The 21,855-nt window shown below is 40.9% G+C and overlaps 1 protein-coding gene across 1 annotated transcript in view; it reads left to right on the forward strand.

Annotated features, from left to right (window-relative positions):
* Positions 1 to 21,855, forward strand: part of TAOK1 (TAO kinase 1) — a 63,463-nt gene that overhangs the window by 31,904 nt on the left and 9,704 nt on the right. Inside the window, exons 3-17 of the mRNA XM_063402669.1 lie at positions 1,686 to 1,757; positions 4,567 to 4,668; positions 5,456 to 5,501; positions 6,382 to 6,478; positions 7,261 to 7,374; positions 8,139 to 8,230; positions 10,677 to 10,770; positions 11,416 to 11,497; positions 13,359 to 13,526; positions 14,362 to 14,565; positions 15,693 to 15,827; positions 16,404 to 16,640; positions 17,403 to 17,531; positions 19,112 to 19,315; positions 19,802 to 20,041. Of these exons, the coding sequence (XP_063258739.1) occupies positions 1,686 to 1,757; positions 4,567 to 4,668; positions 5,456 to 5,501; positions 6,382 to 6,478; positions 7,261 to 7,374; positions 8,139 to 8,230; positions 10,677 to 10,770; positions 11,416 to 11,497; positions 13,359 to 13,526; positions 14,362 to 14,565; positions 15,693 to 15,827; positions 16,404 to 16,640; positions 17,403 to 17,531; positions 19,112 to 19,315; positions 19,802 to 20,041 (2,016 nt within the window). The remainder of the gene's footprint in view (positions 1 to 1,685; positions 1,758 to 4,566; positions 4,669 to 5,455; positions 5,502 to 6,381; positions 6,479 to 7,260; positions 7,375 to 8,138; positions 8,231 to 10,676; positions 10,771 to 11,415; positions 11,498 to 13,358; positions 13,527 to 14,361; positions 14,566 to 15,692; positions 15,828 to 16,403; positions 16,641 to 17,402; positions 17,532 to 19,111; positions 19,316 to 19,801; positions 20,042 to 21,855) is intronic.

Below are 21,855 nucleotides of genomic sequence, written 5' to 3' on the forward strand. Positions count from 1 at the left end.
TTTAGTGTTTCACTGTTAGTTGTACTCATCTTCCTTACCTTTTAGCAATGATCCCAGCAATGGGTGATGTATATTGATCTTATCTTGTCTCTTTGTTTCTGTTGCATCCTTCAATGGCAGAAAGTTCTTTCTGGGTTTTTTTTTTTCTTTCATAATTGATATGAATTTTGCTGTTTCACCTCATGGTTTTAGTTTCTTAGAAACTGCAAGTCTGGCACCTCTGAATCATTTTTGGTATTATCCTTACCCTACTCCCTGCTCTGCAGTGTAATAATAGCTTTTGCTTGACACAGGAAACCTACTACACTGGAACACTGCAGATGGAGCAGAAGAATAACCCACTCTCTTTTGTTAGAGCTGGGTTCCTTCTGCTGTACTGTAGTATTTTGCTTCCCTCCTTTATAGGCAGTTCTTCACACAGTTGAATGTTTCAGAGATTGTCTCTAATCAGTAAAGATCTAGGAGCCAGAATTTTATTCTACACTTTTTGTCTCAAACAATAAAAATAGTCACCCACCACCCAACATTACCGGTACTATCAGTGAGAGGATTCCCTCAAACAGAAAGAGAAGTAAAAATATTACTGGTTCAAGCTTACCATAACCAGTTAAAGTAAAGACTGACAGGGAATTCTGGGAATCTCTTTAATGAACAGCAGAATTAAAACATGTCTGAAAAACCTTTTTACAAAAGGCAGAGCCCGAGTACTTCATTAATCCATGTTCTGGTAGGCTGTGCTTGATAGGACAAATATATTAAAAATCAGCATTTTCATCAGTCATCAGTGAATGCTGTAGTGCACATTATTCTGATTTATATCCTTTGGCTTCATGTCCAAGTTGATTATTATTATCAGAGAGTCAGAGGTCTTTTCCTCCACCACCCTCCTGTGCTGCTGAAATCTCTAACAGAGAAATCTGGGGTCCTATCTGCAGCCAGCCTTCCTGCAAGGTGCTGCCTCTTCTCCTGCCGTGGGGAAGGAGCCCTTGCTTTGGTGCTGAATTAAACAAAGATGCTCGTCTAGTCCTTGCCTTGCATTGTTGCTGTCTGAAGTCAGAAAGTTTGCCTTTGAAGTGTGAAAAACTATGTACATTTATGGTGCAGTGTAAATAACAATACTATGAAACTGAGAAGTCTCATCTGAAGATGGGTCACTTGGGTTGATGCCATGTCTCTGTATCATCTGCCTTCCTTTAAGACAGAAAAGCTAATTTTTGGGAGCACTGGGGAGAAACCTGCTCCAGACACTGGTGGCTATCTCCAGTGCATTATGTGACATCTTTCCATGTGCTTTGAATGGAACTGGGTGGCTGGGCCTTTCTTTTGTTTCATGTGGAATGGATCTGGGCAGGGAACAAAGATGATTTAGGGGAAAATCCCTTCTACTTGAATAAGAGCTGCTTTTATTAGCTGTGATTTTTAGTTTAGGTCACAATGCTTGACTCCTGCAGAGACTTGGTGGATGCTGAGCATGGAAAAATGTCACACCTTGTCTCCCAGACAAGAGGGTGATCTTTCACTTTGGAAAGAAATTTCTAATTCTTGCAGCACTCACACCTCTTGGAAGATATTGTAGTTTAATGCTCTGCAAAAGTTAACTAAGAATAGAGATTATTTTATGATTGTGTGTGGTTTGCATCTTATGGGCCCTGAAGAAACTGATGGATTGTGTTTTCCTGTTACAGGCACGTGATGTGCGCACCAATGAAGTGGTGGCCATCAAGAAAATGTCATATAGTGGGAAGCAGTCCAATGAGGTATGTAGAACATGTTGTATATTAAACCTTGATCATTGCAAATTATTACTATCTGGGATGATCTTAGTTAGCTTGGGTTCCTGCAGGAGAAATATTTTCTGTGACTGTAAAGGTGAATAAGAGTATTGTGTTAACAAAATAAATCAGTTTACTGTTCAGTGTATTTCTATGTAATCTGCTCCTGAAAAGGATAGGTAGAACTCTCTTCTTTCAGATACAAAGGGCTCTTTTTGGGACCACATAAATGTGTAGACAGGAAAAAAAGAAAATCTAAAATGATGGGTTTGTGTGTTGGTGTCTTATTGCCCTTAAATGTTCCATTTTAAGTACCTTTCCAAAAAACCATGTTGCTTCCTGGACAAAGGAATAATAGGAATGGATGCAGTAGTGAGAGCTTCAGAGGGAGCCTTGCTTGTACAGAGTAGTGAGGTAGGACACATCCCTCCCTGGAATGACTGTGCTCATGAGCAGCTGAAACAAGGGCAAAAGAGGGGTGAATGAATGAGTGTGAAAATCTGAACAGCAGCATAATTCCAGAAGGATTGCCTGAGCCAGGGATTAAAGCAGTCTTTGCAGAGGGGTCTGTAGGAGAAGGCCTCTGAGATTTAGACATTAAGTGTTTTCATGGCCACCCCAGATGTGTCTCCTTTCCCTTGGATGCTTAGCAGAGAGAGTTGATTTTATCCTTGAAACATTTAAGTGCTAATACAGATTCTTGAAAAGCCCAAGATGTCACAAGCAGCTGATTTGATATTATTTCTGGTAAATAACATCTATCAAATCATGGCATGATTTTTCAAGAGAAGTATTTATCTTAAGCATGTTGTCCAAAGTATTTATGGTTCCCTCCCTCCATTCTCTATATTCCAATCTTAGCAGCAGTCTTGCTCTAATGAGTTAGGCTAACAGCTCATTGCTTTTTGTGCCTGCCTTTTGTGTCCTGATCATCTGCACTCCAAGGAGCTGAACTATTCCTTCCTCTGTGTGTGTGTGTGTCTGTGTAGGAGGTAGAGGTGGCAGTGTCTCTCCAGCAGTCCTGAATTCTAGCTTTAGAGTTAAATTTGCCATGCCTGTTTCTGTTTTGTCGCTGCGGTGACTTGTTTAACTGTGTACTGATGAAAGAATAATTTGTACTTGCTACTTGTCCTACTGTTTTAATTACTGTGAGCTATAAATACTCTATTCACATGAATGAAACAAACTGTGCATGCTTCAGAAATAGCTTTTGTTTGTCTTCAATGCGTATGTTTCTTTATTTTGAAGAAAGTAATAAGCCCAGGATTAAAACACTTTCTATTTTACGTCCATATTTATTTGTTTTGTTCAGAAGTTTGCTGGAGTTATGATCTAGCCTATGTAAAGAAAATTGATTAAGGGCATTCTGGTATCATTTATATTTACTTTGATTTCATAATACGATTTTATCATTGGTAGGAACAATTATTATCTCAAATAAGCTCATATTTTATACTAAAAATAAGTTTAAAACCTTTGAAAAATGTGGTACTGTTGTCTTAATGTGATCTTGGAGCTCTTTTTTAATGCAGGAAATCATGAATACTTCTTGACTAATACATCCCTTCTCTCTTCCCAGTGTAGAGGTTTAGCATGGCGCTTTCTTGGTTTGGCTTTTATTGCTTAGTGCCTCAAGGCCTTTGTGGCTGAAGGTAAAAGGCAGCTAAGTCATTCCAATGTCAGTGAGAGAGTTTGTTACAGGTGCAGTGTGTAATTCTGTAGCATTGTGGGCTTCTGTGTTCCTTGGTTTCGTGTGTTTATGTCCACATACCAATATGTGAGGAAGAGTGTGCTGAGAGATTAACAGGACCTGGAAAACAGCTTTTGAGCCTTTTAGTGTTGGGTGAGGTTCTTCTCCCTCTGTTAACTTCACAACTGATACTCTTGCTCAAAAACATTTGCAGTATCAACACTCTGACGTTGATGGCTGCATACCTAAATGGTTTCAGCTACTGCAGTTGGTTTTGCATTTGGAAAGAAGGTACTTTCTGGTAGTTGTAGTTTTAGTGTTGCTCTCTCAGACTTTTGCCTTTCTTGCCTGAGGAGATGTGGATGTGCAGCACATGGTGGGACTTGGAGGTCTCCTGGGGAAGCAAAGTCACTGTCTAGGCACACATTGGAACTTGACATTTTGTCCTCTTCTGTACTTTTAAGTTGCACTAGCAGAGCTCCCCTTATTATAAACCTGGCTTTGTTTTATCTGTTTATATTTTTTCTCCAGCAGAACCATTCCTTTATCTAGTAGGTAATTCATTTGAAATTGCCCCTTGTAAAGATTAAACTAGTAATAGAGAAACATTATCAAGAATGTAGTGAGATAGTTGGCAGCTGATAAAGGGAGGCTCCAGTGTGATACAGTGACTAGTAGGGATAGGTCTTTTTAATAACAAGAGTTGAGACAGCTGATCCTGCTGAAGGACACTTATCACCCACATCTCTTTCAGGTTGGGGTGTATGTTTGATTTGACAACAGAATTTGTATCCCTTAATAGAGGATCACTTCTTTTTTGAGGACTTGCTCAGATATTAAGTATTTACCAGTATATCCTATGCACAAATACAAATACAAAGCATTATATTGATGAAAGATCCTTGCATACAGCCTAATTGATCAGCAACTTATTTTGTAGGTCTGCTGACAAGTTAAGCAGTGAACATCAGTGTTGATACAAACTTATTTTGATTTGAACCTTGAGCTAGTTTTGCCTCTTAATTAAATGACATAATAACAACAACCAAAAAAAAAAAAGGTAACAGTTCTATAAAGTCTTTCTATTCCTTTTATTCCCCACAGAAATGGCAGGATATTATTAAGGAAGTCAAGTTCCTCCAAAGAATAAAACACCCTAACAGTATAGAATACAAAGGCTGCTATCTGCGGGAGCATACAGCATGGGTAAGCATCTGCTGCTCTGCACTTGGTTAAAAGCACTTTGAAATCTCTCCAGCTGGATTTTGGGAGGCACCTGAGCACTGGTGTTGCACAGACTGAGATGAGCATAGCCAAGGGCCTTACAGGTGCTCAGCAAACTGAATGTACTTGCTGGAACCAAGATTTAAGGAAATTTTCCCTTTTGCTTAAATTAAGTGTTGCTATTCTAGTGTATTTAGCTTGATAAACTGAATATTTGAAATAATGTACACCCATCACTAATAAAGTTTTGGAGTGCAATATACTAAAGAAATCATATTATTGAACTAATAGTTTAAGCTGTAAGTACTGTTCTGTGAATAACTTCAATAAATTTGTAGGGCAAAGTTTTAGTTTCTCTTTTTGAAATCTGACTGGGACAGAATCTTAAGTAAATCCCTAAATAGCCCTTTAATACTCTGATAAGCTTGTTAAGTGCAGTTTAACATTCCTGTTAAATATGTGCATATAAAATATGATATGTAATACAATACCTAACTGGTTATGAATGTGCTTTGGCCTTCCTTACAAGTGGTGTTGCTTGGTATCTCAGACAGGAGGGTTATGCCTGGTTCCAGTTAGAGCTGTACTTGTGGGAGGGATCAGTGTGACAGTGCTGGGGTGGAGTTTATGATACAAGCAATACTGCCTTTGTTATGGCAGCCTGCACTGTGTGCTCCAGGAATTAGTTCTAGATTTCTCCATACAAGTCTAGAAAACATATATTTACTATTACAGATTTTCTGACTACTTTGATTTCTTCCTACTACAGCTTGTTATGGAGTATTGTTTAGGATCAGCATCAGACTTACTAGAAGGTAAGGAAGTCACACATATTTATTTGATGGAAAGTTAGAAGTAAAGCACTGAACTAGGAGGTTACAGCATCACAGAATTTATAGTTTTGTTTGGGTCCAGAGTGTGTATAAATAGGCACATTTGTTAAATTCTTGCATACTTGTAGTGGTTTTTGTGTAGAATATTGACTTCCCCAGGTGCTGAGTTTCTGCTTGGTTCATTTTATTTTAAAGTTGTAAGTCAGCTATTTGTTTGCTTCTGAGTTTTAGGTTCTCCTGCCATGACAGATCAAGATTTACTTCTGAAAACCCTTGCTGTTTATCCTAATGCTTACTAACATTAGGCCTGTTGACTAAAATATCCCTACAGCAGTGTTAGGGTTGTGCTTGATGAGGTCTTTCATTAAATAGTCATTTTTCTATCAGGCTTCTTATAGTGAACTTTCTTTGAAGAAATATGTATGGCAAACAAGTTGTTCCTTTCCTTGCCAGAAGCATTTCAGGACCAAAAGCTGACCAGAATCTGATTGGTGTTGCTACAATTTGTTTGTGTGTGACTTGCTGTAAATTTCTGGGGTTTGGGGTTTCACTTCACTAATGGAAAACTGGCTGTTGAGTCTCAAGTAGTTACTTTGGAGAATGGTCACATAACTGACAGGAATGTAGTTTATGGTTGGAGAGTGGTCTCTTTGGTAGTAAATAGCTGCTGGTTTACAGTTAGAAGATCACATCTGATTATAGAATGCACTCTGTGAACTATTTTTGCATGTGTTTCTCGTACTGAACATAGTGCAAATGAGCTTTTAGTATTTCTGTTTACATTGTTAACAGTACTGGCTTGCATGCTGCAAACTGTATTGTTTTCTGTAATATTGAATTTCACATAAATTCTTTCCTTAAGTTCATAAAAAGCCATTGCAAGAAGTGGAAATAGCAGCAATTACCCATGGTGCTCTCCAGGGATTAGCATACTTGCATTCTCACAATATGATCCATAGGTAAGTGGTTATACTTTTGCTGTGTCATACACACTTACACATAATTTGTTTTGTTCACTGTATCCCCTCCATCCCAAATTCAACATTGTAAACAGAGATTTTCTTTTCACAGTATCCATGTGCTCCCAAACAAGTGATTTATAGTAGTCTAAACACTAGCAAACTCTGTATCTGCACATGCACTGCTTCTTACAGCTGGTGTTCATAATTTCTGCAGAATTCCTTCAAATCTGCTAAGCTTTTCAGTGCTGCTTGTCCCTGAAGCAGTGAATAGCAAGTGCACCAAAAGAGTTTGTAAGAACTACAAGGCCAAGAATGCTGGGGTGGGGAAAGCACTAATTCTTGAAAAATTAGTTTTACACAAACACATGTTGAGAAGCACACAGTAAGTTTGGGATGCAAATGTTCTTTGTGTTTAAAGTAGCTTCTGCATTTTAGCAGGGTGAATAATTTGAATAATTACATTATTAAATCTCTTTAAAAAACTTTGGTAAAGGACACACTTGATTCAGAAGGTTTTGCTGAGCTGTATGTGAAGCTTACCCTGCTGTAGTTCTTAAAGTTCATTATTAAGGCAGACATTGAGACTAATATGACAGACAAAAGAACCAAAATCCAGGGCCACTTTAAGCAATTAACCTAATGGTTAAAGGCTTTGTGTTTGGAGGAAATGTGAGTATTTTGCAGCTTGAATATGTGACTATTGGTGTGTTTCATAGTCTGTCCAGTAGAGTTTTCCTCTTTGGAGAGGAGTTGCACTGACACTTATGTTCTATCACCAGAGATATCAAGGCAGGGAACATCCTGCTGACAGAGCCAGGACAGGTGAAACTTGCTGACTTTGGGTCTGCTTCCATAGCATCTCCTGCCAACTCATTTGTGGGGACGCCATATTGGTAAGCCAAGAGTTTTGCTGATTTCTGGCTTTGTGAAGTGAAAGGATCAAGTATTTGCTATTTAATATACTTGGGGTTATTGGAGCTAGCTTTGTAATCTTCTAGTTGTGGTGATGATAAAATGCACTTCATTAGAAAAAGAAGTTTAAATAGTAAGTAGGCTCTGAGTTCCAAGAAATTGTGTATCCCTGTGTTTGTAGTTCACAAAAAATAATAAAAATATTTTGCTGGTCTACTTAGACTGACCTAAAGTGGTAGAGGTGGGATTGAATCATCTATAATGTATTTTAATCACTCCCCCCAGTGGTTTAATCAATTCATGTATTCTCACCGCATCTGGTTGTTGAAATAACTGAAGTGTTTTTTCTTTCATAGGAAAGGCCAGGTTCACTGAACCAACCCCTTTGCAGATCCCTTGTATGCTTTTGATCTCCTACACCTAATCTGTGGTGCTTACTCAACTGCATGTTATAATTATTTCACCAGAGTTGGTCAGCCAGCTAAACTATTGGAAATGTGGGAGGGTGAGAAGGTGGTGATACTCATAAATGGAGAGCTGGGCAAAGCACAGGAGAACATCACACAGCCTCTGCAGGCCTGCACTAGTGAGGGTGCCTGGTCTGTGTTCTCAGTATCCCATCGTCATACCTGATACCTTGGGGAATGATTTGTTTATGGTATCTGAAATCATGGAAACAGCCTTTTTCCTACTGATGAAGAGATGTATTCTATTGCCTATGTTAAGCACCAGTTTCTTTTCTTAGGATGGCCCCAGAAGTGATTTTAGCCATGGATGAAGGGCAGTATGATGGCAAAGTAGATGTTTGGTCTCTTGGAATTACCTGTATTGAGTTAGGTAAGTTATCTCCTTTGAAAAAAAAATAAAATATAGTTATTAATACCTAGAACTTACTCAGCTGAATCACAGTGCAGAAGATTTGTGCTCCCTTTCTTGTCCTGGCTTGTCTGCGCCCTGAGTTTTAGAGAAAAGAGCGAAATATGTTTTTAGAATTCAAGACCAAGTCTCCAGTTTGATGTTTAGGGAACTAGTGTTTTCATTACCTGAAGAAAAAGAGTTATGTAGACAAAGAAAGTGGCCAAGTGATATCACTAAGGGTGTTCACAATCTGTGGGAGAGGCAGCTAACTTCTGAACTGAAAAACAATCAGTTGCTGAACAGCTTTAGAAGTGAACCATTAAAGGTACCAATGTGGAGATATATTTAGAGATATTAGTTTATATTGTTTCTGTGAAAATTTAACATACAGTAACAAATTCTGCAGTGATGGAGTTCTGGAGAAGTGGACACCTTCAAAGCTGTATTCAGTGTGTATTGTCACTTCTGAATAGACTTTTTTTCCCTTAAACAAAAAGATACAATCCAATTTCAAAGTGGTAACCTGAAACTCAAAGCCTAAAGAAATGGTGGCATTGCCATGAGAACAGACCCTTTAAAGCAGGATGTGAGTTTAAAGGGACATTGTTAGTATGGCATTCTGTTTCAATTTACCACGTCGTGTTTTCTTGGAACAAAAACGCCCTCGCTGAAGCACACAGTGCCTGCCACTGCTCCCATGCACCTGGGGCTGTCCTCCCATCCTTGTCAGATCTGATTGCTCCTGCTCCAACCCGACCTCCATGGAGCAGCAGCCCAGCCAGGCAGTGAGAGCTCTCAGGAACACACTAATCCATGTGAACTGCACAGTTTAGCTAAAAATGCTGTCTGGCATTCCAAACTGTCAACTTCATTTTCTTCCAGGACGCAAAATAGATTCTTTCTTCAGAGCAGAGATTTTTTTTTCTTGTTGTTCTTTTTTTTTTGGTTGCCAATATAAAGCAAGTTGAAGGGGTGTGACTGTCATGACAGAACCCTGCTCTGAGTGGAGTAAGGAGACTTGGCTGGCTGCAGGGCTCCAGGAATGCAGTGAGCTCATGGCCACCACACCCCCGGGAGTCCTGCACGCCGCGTTCTTGCAGGATGAAGTGTGTTGGGCTTCATCTAGGGCTGCTGGCGTGGTGGGAGGTGAGACTAGGTCAGGACAGCAGAGCAGTGCAGGCTGGGTCCCTGTGCCTGGCTCATTTGTGTTGCTTTGAGTAAGCATGGGAAGACAGCAGGGAAATGAGATGTCTGGTAGTCTTCTCAAATTATCAGTTAGTCTTAGAAATGGTCTTTTTGAGGGCTCCGTTTCAGGGTTTCCCGAAGATTTCTGTTTTATTCAGGTGAGCTAAGAGAAAAAAAGGTAGAGAGAGCAGTCAGTTAAAATAGTTTAATGAATAATCTCTCTCATGCTTGATAGCAGCAACTAGTTATCTGAAGATTAGAGGAGGTAAAGTGCTGAATTTGAGGAAAGACTTAAGTCCTCAATTTACCCATTTTGAGGAATTTGTAGGGCTTAGTCCATCCTGCCATAGCCATGAGTGAACCATGATCTCTGATCCATAGTTCAGTGCTACTATTCAACTCAGAACTGAGGAGCAAACTAAGAAAAGTAGCATTATATTTTTCCGTGTTTATTTTCTTTTTGAGGAAGGAAAGTTTTCTGTTGCATTTTCAGTAGTGTAGGACAGTCCTCGTGGCCTGACCAGCTTCTCTGGAATGTCTATGGCGAGACTGAGCTTTATAAATTTGCCCCATAAACATTCTGATGAAGCTTCAATTTTGTTGTTACAGTGAGATCATCTCCTTCCTCATTAAGCTTTCATGCTGTGTCAGTCTATAAGAGTAACACAAGCTTGAAAGAGAGAAGAGCCAAAGAGAAGGCAACTCTCAAAATAGTATAAAGAGTTGGCCTGTTGCTGACTTCCTGCCCATGTGCTTAGTCAGTTAAGTGTGATTTGATGGTTCTTGTAACCAGCTTTTTCTTCATCACTGCTGTCCTGCTAGAAATAAATATTTCTTAGCTTTTTAGCAACTGTAGATTAAAAAAAACAAAGGGGGGGGTGTATGAAACCAAGAATGCTTAGTGGCTAAATACCCAGTATAGAGCTTACTGTTAACTTACTCCTATTTTAGTGCATTACAATGAGTCAGAGAACTCAACTATGATAAACCACGTAATTTAAAAGCTTGAGAGGACAAGGCATTTGATCTTCAAAGGGCTTTCATCTTCTGCAGTGGCACAGGACGTATGCCAACATATCTGTCTGATTGCAGGGTAGGGTTGGTTTGGGGTTCCATGTTCAGGCAGTAGGGATTTTGCTGATGTGGTTTTCTTTTTAAAGGGATGTAAACTGTACAAAAAAAAAAGGCAACAACATGAGACTATCTCCCTATATAAAAACTTCTTTTCTCTTGTGTGCAGCGGAAAGGAAGCCTCCTTTGTTTAACATGAACGCAATGAGTGCCTTATATCACATAGCGCAGAATGAATCCCCTACACTACAGTCTAATGAATGGTGAGTATTGCTGAGGGAGGAATGTTGTAGGGGATGGCTGTAAATGGAGTGCTTTGTCACGCTGAGTTCTTGAAATGGCTGGAGTCCTGTTGGGAGGATGTGAGCTGGAAGGTTCTCATTAGATTCACTATACATTTCGTATGCAAAATTGACCAATTAGTAAATATATGTTTGAGACTCTTCACTGTGGTAGGAACAGGACAGGCTGCTGGAAGAACTTAAAATCCTGTAAAAAATTCCGTTCATGGGTCAGTAAACTTTTGAAGCTCCTAAGCTAGCCAAAACTGTGGGGTTTAGTGTTTTTTTATCACAAACCACACTGACAATTTCTAAACCCTGTTTTGTTGAAGTATCTCTTTGCAAGATGAAGACACAGCTTGTGTGTGGCAAGTGTCTGTTGCATAAACTTCAGAAGAATAAGGCACAGTAGTAACATTTTGGGCCTCCCAGCCTCAACAACTGTCTTTTGAAAACAGCAAATACAGTAAACTAATTTCAGAAGTTTAAAACTTTCTAATTATGATTTACTGAACCATAGTTCTTGGCCTAGGAGCTACAAACATCCAGACATGAGGATCTTGACTCCTTAATGAATTAAACTGGGTCATTAACTTGGGTGGATTTTTTTTCCTCTCCTTGACACAGGTCTGATTATTTTCGAAACTTCGTAGATTCTTGCCTCCAGAAAATTCCTCAAGACAGGCCTACATCAGACGAGCTTCTGAAGGTTGGCTTACTTGTCCTTTCTGTTTTCCATGTGGTATTAAAAGGGGCTGTGCCCTGTGATGATGATCTGTCTCACCTACCGTACAAGATTATGTTTAATGATGCTCAAATATCTTTGAGCTGCAAGCGCTGTGGGGTGTCCTGAGCTGGCAGCCCTGGCTTTACTGCATGTCTGTAGTGTCTCAGGGTGTTCTCTAAGTGACTTTCCAAGCCAGCTTTGGAGTTCTCATCATAAAAGGTCACTCCACCAAGTGACACTTGGATGACCATTGACTCGTCAAGAGTTTTAGTTTGTAAACTCAGTCATTCCAGTGATTGTAATTAATCTTGATGGAGCTGCTGTGCATTAGCTAACAAACACCTTTTGTTACTTCCCTCTGTGTTCTGTACTACAGAACACTCCAATGTGCTTTACACAGTACCTGAAGTCCACTGTTGGGGAAAAGGGGGCAGAAGAAAGTAGTTTTTCCTCCCTATATTTTTCCTTGGCATGAAAAAGCTTTAGCAGTCTGCAGGTTTTCTCTTGCTTTATTTCTTAGCTTCATATTTAATTCTTCATTTGTGCTCCTGAATGCTGCAGGTACTTGGCTTTGCTCACTGTAGTTTGGAGACAAAGCCAGTGGGGTAGATTGTTGCAAAATGCTGACATGTGAACAGAACTCACAGAGAAGTTGGGTGTTGGGGCTGCTTTTTTGTGTGACTTTGATGGATTTCCTTTGTGGCATCAGGTGGCATTCAGAATTTTGCTAACTTGTCATTCTCTTTACAGTGCTTCTCACATTTTGGGTTTCTTTTTATCCTGGCCCTGTTTCTGCTAAACAGTGTTTTTCCAAATTTTTTACATTGCAGGGAAATAGATGCTATTTATGAAGGTTTTATCAGCACCTTTTTGCATGTTTTTACCTAAAAATGGCTCAGAGGACTTGTGCCTCTTTGAAAACTGTCTATTCAGAAAGTAAATGCAATTATCCAGGAAAGGTTTCGGTGTGGGTGTATAGTCCTGCCATTTCAGAATTCTACAGATTGGTTTTATTTTGAGCAATGTACTGCAATTAAAGAGAACATTGATGGAAATAATACGTTTGGGAATGTATTCGTTCCATAACTATAGTCTGGAACAGCTGCATGCCACTTTACAGGCACAGGTAGGGAATGTGCAATGTTGGAAACAGCATTGCAGTTCTCCAAAGGAACAAAATGAAAGTAGTGGTGGTGTTAATAATGACTCATGCTTGCACAGCACATTGCATCTGGGGACTGCAAAAGCTGCTTCTGACATACATAGACAGTTTTTGCTTTACCTGTTGGCAAAATGAGCCACCTTTGCAGAGAAGTGTGGTGAATATCTCCAAGAGAAGAGCAGAACATGGGGAACTGTTCCAGGACCAGGCTCTGAGGTTCACAGCCTATTTTATGACTCAGAGCTGTATGATGAATATTTGATTCCCAAGCTTTTCTGAACAAGGAAAAGGGTTTTATACTGAGAGTTAGTTGATGAGTTAACTGGCATTTGGTTAAAGATACTAGCCAGTCTAGCACCTTTAGCTTTTATTTGGTATTTTTTGCTCTTCCCTCACTAAGTCACAAGTAGATAATGTCTCTGAAGTCTAGGTTTATAGTGAGTAAGTTTTCATGGCATGTAAAATTCCATTTCTGGGTTTTTACACCTTTATTTTTTGGTACAATCATTCTGAAATCTATCTGGATTGCGAAGTCTAAAAATAGTGCCAGTGATAGCTGTGAAGGTGTTCTCCTCCTGTGCAGGGAAGAGGGGTAATAAACCCAGCTAGAGCTCATCACTCATCACAAAGCATGTTCACTGGAGGCATGAGAGACCACTCACCTCATTGTGTGTTCTGCAGCACATGTTTGTTCTTCGAGAGCGGCCCGAAACAGTGTTAATAGACCTGATTCAGAGAACAAAGGATGCAGTGAGAGAACTGGACAACCTGCAGTATCGTAAAATGAAGAAGCTCCTCTTCCAGGAGGCCCACAATGGCCCTGCAGTGGAAACACAGGAGGAGGAGGAGGTGAGAGAAATGCTGGATTTCGTCACTGAACCAGAGAAAATGAGACTGTCATTTAAATAACCACAATTCAGATATTGCTGAAACACAGGGAGGCTGTTTACACACCTGGCTGTAAACACTGTCTCCCTCTTTGTGTTTGGAATAAAGCTACCTCAAGGCACAAACAAGGACAAACAGGGTAGATGCCTAGTGCTGGCAAGAAGCTGTGCCATGTGTTCATGCTTGAACAGTCAGCTTCCAGTCCTGTAAATCCTTGCTTTCTTTGCCTCTTTATGAGGCTTCATGAGGACTCTTTAGCAACTGCAGTTAACCTCTGTTTTGACCATATGTACTGAGAGTGTTTTTCTAAATCTAAGGCATAGAGGTTTATACTTGATTTATTAAAAAAAAAAAAAAGATAAGAAAACCAGGTCATCAGGGAAATTGATTTCTCCTTTTTGGGTTGACTGCTGCAGTCACCATGCAGAGACAGAGACTCTGAATTCCACATCTCATGTACAGAAGGGAGCCTGCAAGGTGCAGGGTCCCAGCTGAGCACTCAGGTGGTGCTGGTGTCACAGCAGTTTCTGGTGACACGCTGTGGCTGATACATGATAGAGTTCAGATGGTTAACAGGCTCGCTGTTGAAAAGAATCTGACATCAGCCAGTTAATCTTGAAGGCTGACTTTCTCTCCCCAGCATCCCACAAGAAAAGTGTTTCATGGCAATGCCTGGAGGGTGGAAAGTGCCATGACGTGGCAGGTGGATGCCTTTAGAGAGAAATGGAATGAACCTTCCATTTGGCAGTGTCCACTGGGATGGGTTTGAATTTTCTTTCTGATTCCTTTCTCCTAGGAACAAGATCATGGTGTGGGCAGGACGGGAACAGTGAACAGTGTCGGAAGTAATCAGTCCATTCCTAGTATGTCTATCAGTGCCAGTAGCCAAAGCAGTAGTGTTAACAGTCTTCCAGATGCCTCGGATGATAAGAGCGAGCTGGATATGATGGAGGGGGACCACACCGTGATGTCAAATAGCTCTGTCATTCATTTAAAACCGGTAAGCACTGGATTCTTAGTGCAGAACATGGAAGGTGTAAAGTGGGAGAGAATTTGGTTGGCACAAAGTCAACTGTTCCCATTCCCAAGTCATTATCTGCAGTTATTATTATTATTGTGCCCCAAATATATATGTGATTGTGCACTGGAGACTGCAAAGTGGCTGTGAAGATGGTTTATTTTTGTTAATTCACTAAAAATTATTTTACTAATGGAATTGTTTCAAAAGCAGTTTGCTTTACTCAGGAAGAGTTGGAATGGGAGGTTTTAAATAGATTTGTTTGGTGCATACCCTTAACATGCATAGCACTGCTTTGTGGGACAACAAGGATGTGTGAGTTCCCCTTTTTACCTCCTCGAAGTCAGGACCTACAGCAGAAGCTGAAATCAGTTCTGCAGCACCTAGCTTCCCAGCAATATTTTGTTAATGAATAAAGTATAGGAAAACAAATGCAGCAGGAACCACTTCCCTGATTTCCCTCTGCCAGATGAGGGGTAGGCTGGGGAGTGCCCTCTGAGCTGGGCTGCTCTTGCTATGGAGGGGTTGTCACTCATTTGCTCAAAGCTCTACCGTTTCCATGGCTAATGAAAGGCGTGGCTAGAATGTCTTGTTCTTTGCCCAGATATGCAAGAAAGACACAGGTATTTCCTCAGGGAGTTAATTAGTGTATCATATCTAACTAGTAATCGCTCTGTGATGAATGACAAACTCAAAATAAGAATGTGGAATACACCATGACAAATTTTAAAATTTGCTTTGAGGTATTTCTGTAGTGGGTGTAATGAAAATCTTCCTCTGTCTTTCAGAGCTACAAAGATGTTTTTGTCTTTCAGACTTGATAAAATCTACTTCATAGCTTTTATGTTTTGTTGAAGTAAACTGTTTAACTCAGCTTTCAGTTTTCCATTTTTTTTCTCATTTTCAGCTTTAATTAGTCATCTTCTTCTTAGTAATAAAAATTCACGATGAAATTTCTGAAAGCAAAGGTCGTAGATCAGAACTCCTTTTGCAGTATATACCTGATGAATGTAAAACGCTTTTTTTCTTCCTTGTAAATAAAAAGACCGAAATTAAAAATCTTCAGTGACACCGTTTCTCTTTATTCTCTGACATTATTTACTGATAAGGAGGAAGAGAACTACAGAGAGGAGTCGGATCCTCAGACAAGGGCATCAGAACCGCAGTCTCCTCCCCAAGTATCTCGCCACAAGTCTCATTATCGCAACCGGGAGCACTTTGCTACCATACGCACAGCGTCGCTGGTACGAGAGGGTTGGGCTGGGGAGGGCTCTGCAGGAGGGGATGCTCTGAGCACAGCTCTGTGCAGCTTCTCAGAGCTTTCAGAACATCACCACAATATGAGCTGTCTTCATAGGCTGAGATACTGTCACCGAAATAATTTAGCGTTGGTTAATAAAAGCTTCAGTGAGACACCTGGGCCAATGTAATTTGTGTATATTAAGTAGTCTCAAGTCCAATGTGCCCCGTAGAATATAGGAAACCATTTATAATAACAAGCTGGTTTTTATTTTCATATGCACATTATGAATATTTGTGTGTGTGTGTATGTATCCACCCTCATTGTATTAGGCTAAAAGGCCATTATTTAGTACCAGCTTTATAACAATTGTACTGTTTTTCTGCTGGAGCCCATGTGAGCTTATCTCCTACAGCAGAATTGAGTTTTTAATCTACTCTGCTGCCATTAGGATATGTGCTTTTCTTTACAACAAAATCATATTTCTTAACTGAATCGTTTTCTTTTGTGGTTTGATGACTGCTGAAAAGCAGATTAAGCAGCATTAACTTTCTCTGGCCCGATGTGGTTATCTTCCTAGGTGACAAGGCAAATGCAGGAACACGAGCAAGACTCTGAGCTCCGAGAGCAGATGTCTGGCTACAAACGTATGAGAAGGCAGCACCAGAAGCAGCTGATGGCATTAGAGAATAAACTGAAGGCAGAGATGGACGAGCACCGCCTCAGGTTGGACAAAGATCTTGAAACACAGCGTAACAATTTTGCTGCAGAAATGGAAAAGCTAATTAAAAAGCACCAAGCAGCCATGGAAAAAGAGGTAGGAGGTTATGGTTTATCAGATCAACCCATATTTGTTAATTACATTGAATTGTCCACTTCCCCTCACTGATGCAGAGATGACAGTGTGGACTCTGAGATATCTTGTTTTCAGGAGCCAAGCAAATTGCTAATTACAAAAAGGTTAATACATCACCTCCTTACACTAAGGGATTATGTAACTAGAGGAAAGGTATGTGCTTCATGGCAGTGGGTTACACTGAATGTTAGAATCCTGACCCCAGAAGAAACACTGTGAGGGTTTTCTCTCTCTCTTGCCATGTCTGTGCTGTCAATAATTGCCTGCCATTGAGTGTTGTGGAGGCAGATTAGCCTGCGGAGAAATGTGCCAGCTACACTTAAATGTTCACTGTCTAGTTGTGTATGGATATGGGAGGGCTCTGCTTTTAAATAATTGATAATGAAGTGGTGCTGCCTACAGCAGTCGTTATCGATTTTTGTTCATCTCTGATCTCTCAGTGGAAGGCTGAGGATATAGTTTATCATAAGGTTTCGACTTTGTTAGGCAAGATTAGCTGAACAATAGGACTGAAGGGATGTGGCAGTGGAGGAGGACTCTGCTGGGTGCCTTGATGGGATGGGGAGTGAGGAGAGAGTGAGGAAAAGCTCCTCTGACTTGGACTTGTCCAGAGGCGTGGTGAATATTGTGGTGACTACCATGAGTTCTCAGTCTTGAGGCTGAAATTGGACATGAGCTGTAATCCATTGGGACTCAGACTGACTTGCTGCTGATTTGCTGTAGGCTAAAGTGATGGCAAATGAAGAAAAGAAGTTTCAACAGCACATTCAGGCCCAACAGAAGAAAGAATTGAACAGTTTCCTGGAGTCCCAGAAGAGAGAATATAAACTCCGTAAAGAGCAGCTGAAAGAGGTATCTCATCTCCGATGAGAAATGTGTGATATGGTGTGAGAGTGGTGAACATGCAAAAATAAAAGTGACACTATGCACCACAGATCTTCACAGGATTGCAGCAAGTTCTGCATTTCATGAACAGAGTCCTGTGTGTACTGTATTTGTTTCATATCTTTGACCTTTGAGTAAGAGAATTTAGTTAGTTAGTTATTGGTACCTGTATGTTTATCTTGTGTAAATACAAACCTCTTCATTGTTTAATACTGCTTTTTAGCCAGAAACATGCAAATTTGGCAATCTTAAGGAATGAAAAAAGGTAGTTTATGAAAGGTCATGAGGATTTTTCTCATACATTGTTGTTGCAGGTAGTGGCCATTTCCTGCAGCATTTAGTGAAATTTATCACTTAACGATATTCCTGTACAGGAGCAAGAGAACAGAGCAGTAAAGAAGATCTGCATTTTTTGTAAATTTTTTGAAAATACCTGTAAAGCACTATTAATTTTAATGGAGAAAGCTGTGTGATTTTTTAATAATCATTGCATTTTAGTGAAAATCGAGATCTCTCTGAAATGCAAAGAAACTGTAGAATCAAACTTTCTGATTCTTTTTGTGGAGTGACTGAAACCATAAGCACTATCAATTTTTTTTTGAAAGAACCATTTAATGCTCAACCATCAAATTGTGTGACACAACTTTGGAACTTGCTGCAAAGGGAAATATTCCCAAACATAGACATTTCCCAGGAGAAAAAAAAAAAGGCTAAAGAGCAGCAGAGCCAAGAAAGATCTAACAAAAAACTATGGTAGCGTGGGCTCTTTATAATAACATAGAATCTTTTTCTAAGTGGGCAGTAGATCACAGAGCACCAAGAAACACTGATGAAGTACAGAGGAGTTCTGTCTCATACTTCAGTTGAAATGTATCACAACAAGTCTTAATTACTGCATGGGCATCTCTAGTATGCAATTCAAGCTAGCAGAGTCTTTTGCCAAAGGAACTTCAAGCTATGTAGTATAAATGTGGAAACTCCTAAGTTTTACCTGTGAGCTTCTTTACATTGTTTTTGTGAGTTATGGCATCTCAGTGAGCAGCTCTGTCTCGATGAGTTACTGTAAAATGGGTATGTGCTCTGATCAAGCAAGTCACAAAAATTTTTCTGATGTGCTTCATGTGGCTGGAGTTCTGTTTGAACCACAGGATGTCAATGCTTTCCTTCTGCCAGTCCTTTGGGAGCCTGTAGAAATGTGTGCTAGGCAGTATGGCAGTACCTCCAAGTGTTTTCAGTGGCAACCCCTCATTTTGACATTTTCAGCTATGTAGGTCTGGAATCTGTGGACATAAACCAGTGTTTTGGCCAGTGCCAAAAAAAAAAAAAAAAAAAAGGGGTGTAGTTAATCTGCTCCATTGTGATTTGTCTCCTGATATTTCCTCAGTGTTCCTTATGTGATGTGATGCATTTTGAAGAGGCTGAGATGGCACCAACCTTGAGAAGAGAGGGTAGAACACAGTTCAGTAGTTTATTAGTCAGGTCTGTCCAGTTAATGGCCAAGGAACTTAATGTAACTATTCCACAATTAATTACCTTGCGATTATCAGGAGCTGAATGAAAACCAGAGCACTCCAAAGAAGGAGAAGCAGGAGTGGCTCTCCAAGCAGAAGGAGAACATCCAGCATTTCCAGGCAGAAGAAGAGGCCAACCTGCTGAGGCGTCAGAGGCAGTACTTGGAGCTGGAGTGTCGCCGCTTCAAGAGACGGATGCTCCTGGGCCGCCATAACCTGGAGCAGGACCTGGTTCGGGAGGTAAGGGAGCAGGCAGAGATGAGACCTGCATACACCTGTGTGAAATTCAGCTCACAGGAGCACCTGCAATCCAACTCAAATCAAACAGAAATATTTGTTACCGCATCCACAGTGTTCTGGTAGAACAATGGTTGGATGCGTTACAGTGTCATCTGATAATCTCTGTGGCATCCAGTGTACAGGTTAATGCCCTGTTGCAGGAGAATTGTTAGGTTCAAAATGTCACCAGACACAACAGTTAACAGAAAATGCTTACTGTGAATCCTGCTGAGCATCTAGAACAGGAAGAAGAAAAGTGAAATGAGGAAGGAAAAGTTACCGGTGGCATTACTGTCTCCTGCTGATAAGACCAAGAAACTCTGTGGTCTGTCCTCAGATGCCTTGGGAAGAGAGAAATGCCCTTGTGAACAAAGTGAAATGTCACTTTGTCAACGGAAATCCAAGTAAGTACAAAGAACCTAATAATTCCCTCTGTCCTCCTGCTAGGAGCTAAACAAAAGGCAGACACAGAAGGACCTGGAGCACGCCATGCTGCTGCGTCAGCACGAGTCCATGCAGGAGCTGGAGTTCCGCCATCTCAGCACCATCCAGAAGATGCGCTGCGAGCTGATCCGGCTGCAGCACCAGACCGAGCTCACCAACCAGCTGGAGTACAACAAGCGCCGGGAGCGCGAGCTGCGGCGCAAGCACGTCATGGAGGTCCGGCAGCAGCCCAAGAGCCTGAAGGTACTGAGTGCTGTGGGAGCTCCAGAGGTACCGAGGGATGTAGGAACTCCAGTGCGAGCTGGTGGTAGTGCAAAAGTGATCCTTGGAAAAGTGGTCCCTTACAGCGTGCTTGCAGTGCAGGCAGGGCCAAGGACATTTGAAGCTTGTTAAGCTGAAGAGTTCCATAACTCTGGTGATCAGGGTTACAGGGCAGGCTACAGCAGCACTAGTCCCTCCTTCTCTTTGTAGAGCTCTTCTCAGCAATGTCCCTTCCTTTCTTGGATAGTCTAAAATGCATTTAATGTTCACAGTATGTTTTTTTTTTTTCCTTCCTCCTACACCATTTTCTGATCCTTCTCTCCCCCATATACAAAAATAATATCAATATTTCTGTAACGAAGCAATGTAATTTAAAAACAAAACCCAGAAGCTTTGTGTTGCTGTGTGCATCAAAATGAACTGAACTCTCAGTCTTGGCTAACTCACCTGGTTAGTGCTTTTATATTAAAGCTGTCATGGTGGCAGGTGGGGAGAGGGGAAGAGAGAGACACCAGCCAAGTGCAGTGTCCTCGGGAAGCTCCTGGCACTGACCTTTGCTGTGTGTCTCTCCTGGGTTTCTCATGCTGCCCTTGTAGCTGTGGTGGCTGACCAGAATTATGGGGCATCTGTGATTTAGGCTTTTGGTGTTCTCATTTAAGCCTTTACTTCATCCAAAGAAGTCCAGTGGTTTATTCTGAAGGGTCTGAGAAGGGAGTATAAGGCCTTTCACAAAGCTGCCTGGTACATTTCCTTTGAGGAGGCAGACTTCTTCTCTCCACCCAGTGTTCAGCTGTGCCAGTAACAAAACGAGTGTATGGCATACTGAACATGGAGTTTCTTTGTTGTTCTACATCTTTCCTCTTCACGAGATTTTCCATCTGACTTAGTTTTCACCACCTGCAAGTTATCTATTTACAGAGAAAATAACCAACTTGAAAACAGAACTTCAGAAAAGAAAACATGATACCTGATTTGTCAATATTAGAATAATATTAAATAATGAAAACCTGGTTTGTGAGAGAGAACAAGGGACCATCTGATCACTGTTGAGAATCTCCAAGGATATAGTGTATAAATAGCAGATGACTTCACAGGGAAGCTGTGCTGCACTCTGAGCTGAATAGAACTGAAGCAGCTGTATTAGGTTGATCCTTCTGAGATTAGCATGAATGAGTTCTGCCTCCCCAAGGTGATGTGGTGCAAACACGAGTGGGCAGCATGTCCATTCTTCCCTGGCAGCAGGATCTGTGGTACTTCTTGGCTGCCCTCTCACCTCTGCAGACTCTCCAACCCCTTCCCTTTTCCAAGGAAGACAGGGCTGGAGCGTTTTGCAGGGAGCATGGAAAGCTTGCACTTTGCTTTGCATGGCTGTTCTGTGATTAGTGAAGGATTTCAGGCTTGAGCTGTCAATCCTGCACCTTTGCGTACACGCAGTGCTAACAGTGCAGCCCGTGGACAACCGTTGGGTTTGTAGCACAATCCCCTCTTTATCGAGGCTGTTCTCTAGCATTAACTCCTTCTCCTGCTTCTGAGTAATGCAGGCAAGTATTCTTAATTGAATAGATAATTTGACCATTTGTTCAGTTTCTCTCCCCAGCAACGTTTTCCCTCAAGGGCACATTTCAGGCTTTCCCTTTGTTATTTAGTGAGGCCCTTTGTCCTGGAAGCAGGTTTTTAACGGTCAGTGTCTGCTCTATGACAGCACCAGAAGGACCCATAACTAGAATTCACCCTTCAGTGAAAACGGCTGTTATTATTTCGAGTGTGTTAATTGTGATGCAAATACCCTCTTGCTG

This window comes from Prinia subflava, chromosome 8 (genome assembly GCF_021018805.1).
Source record: "Prinia subflava isolate CZ2003 ecotype Zambia chromosome 8, Cam_Psub_1.2, whole genome shotgun sequence".
Classification (NCBI taxonomy): domain Eukaryota; kingdom Metazoa; phylum Chordata; class Aves; order Passeriformes; family Cisticolidae; genus Prinia; species Prinia subflava.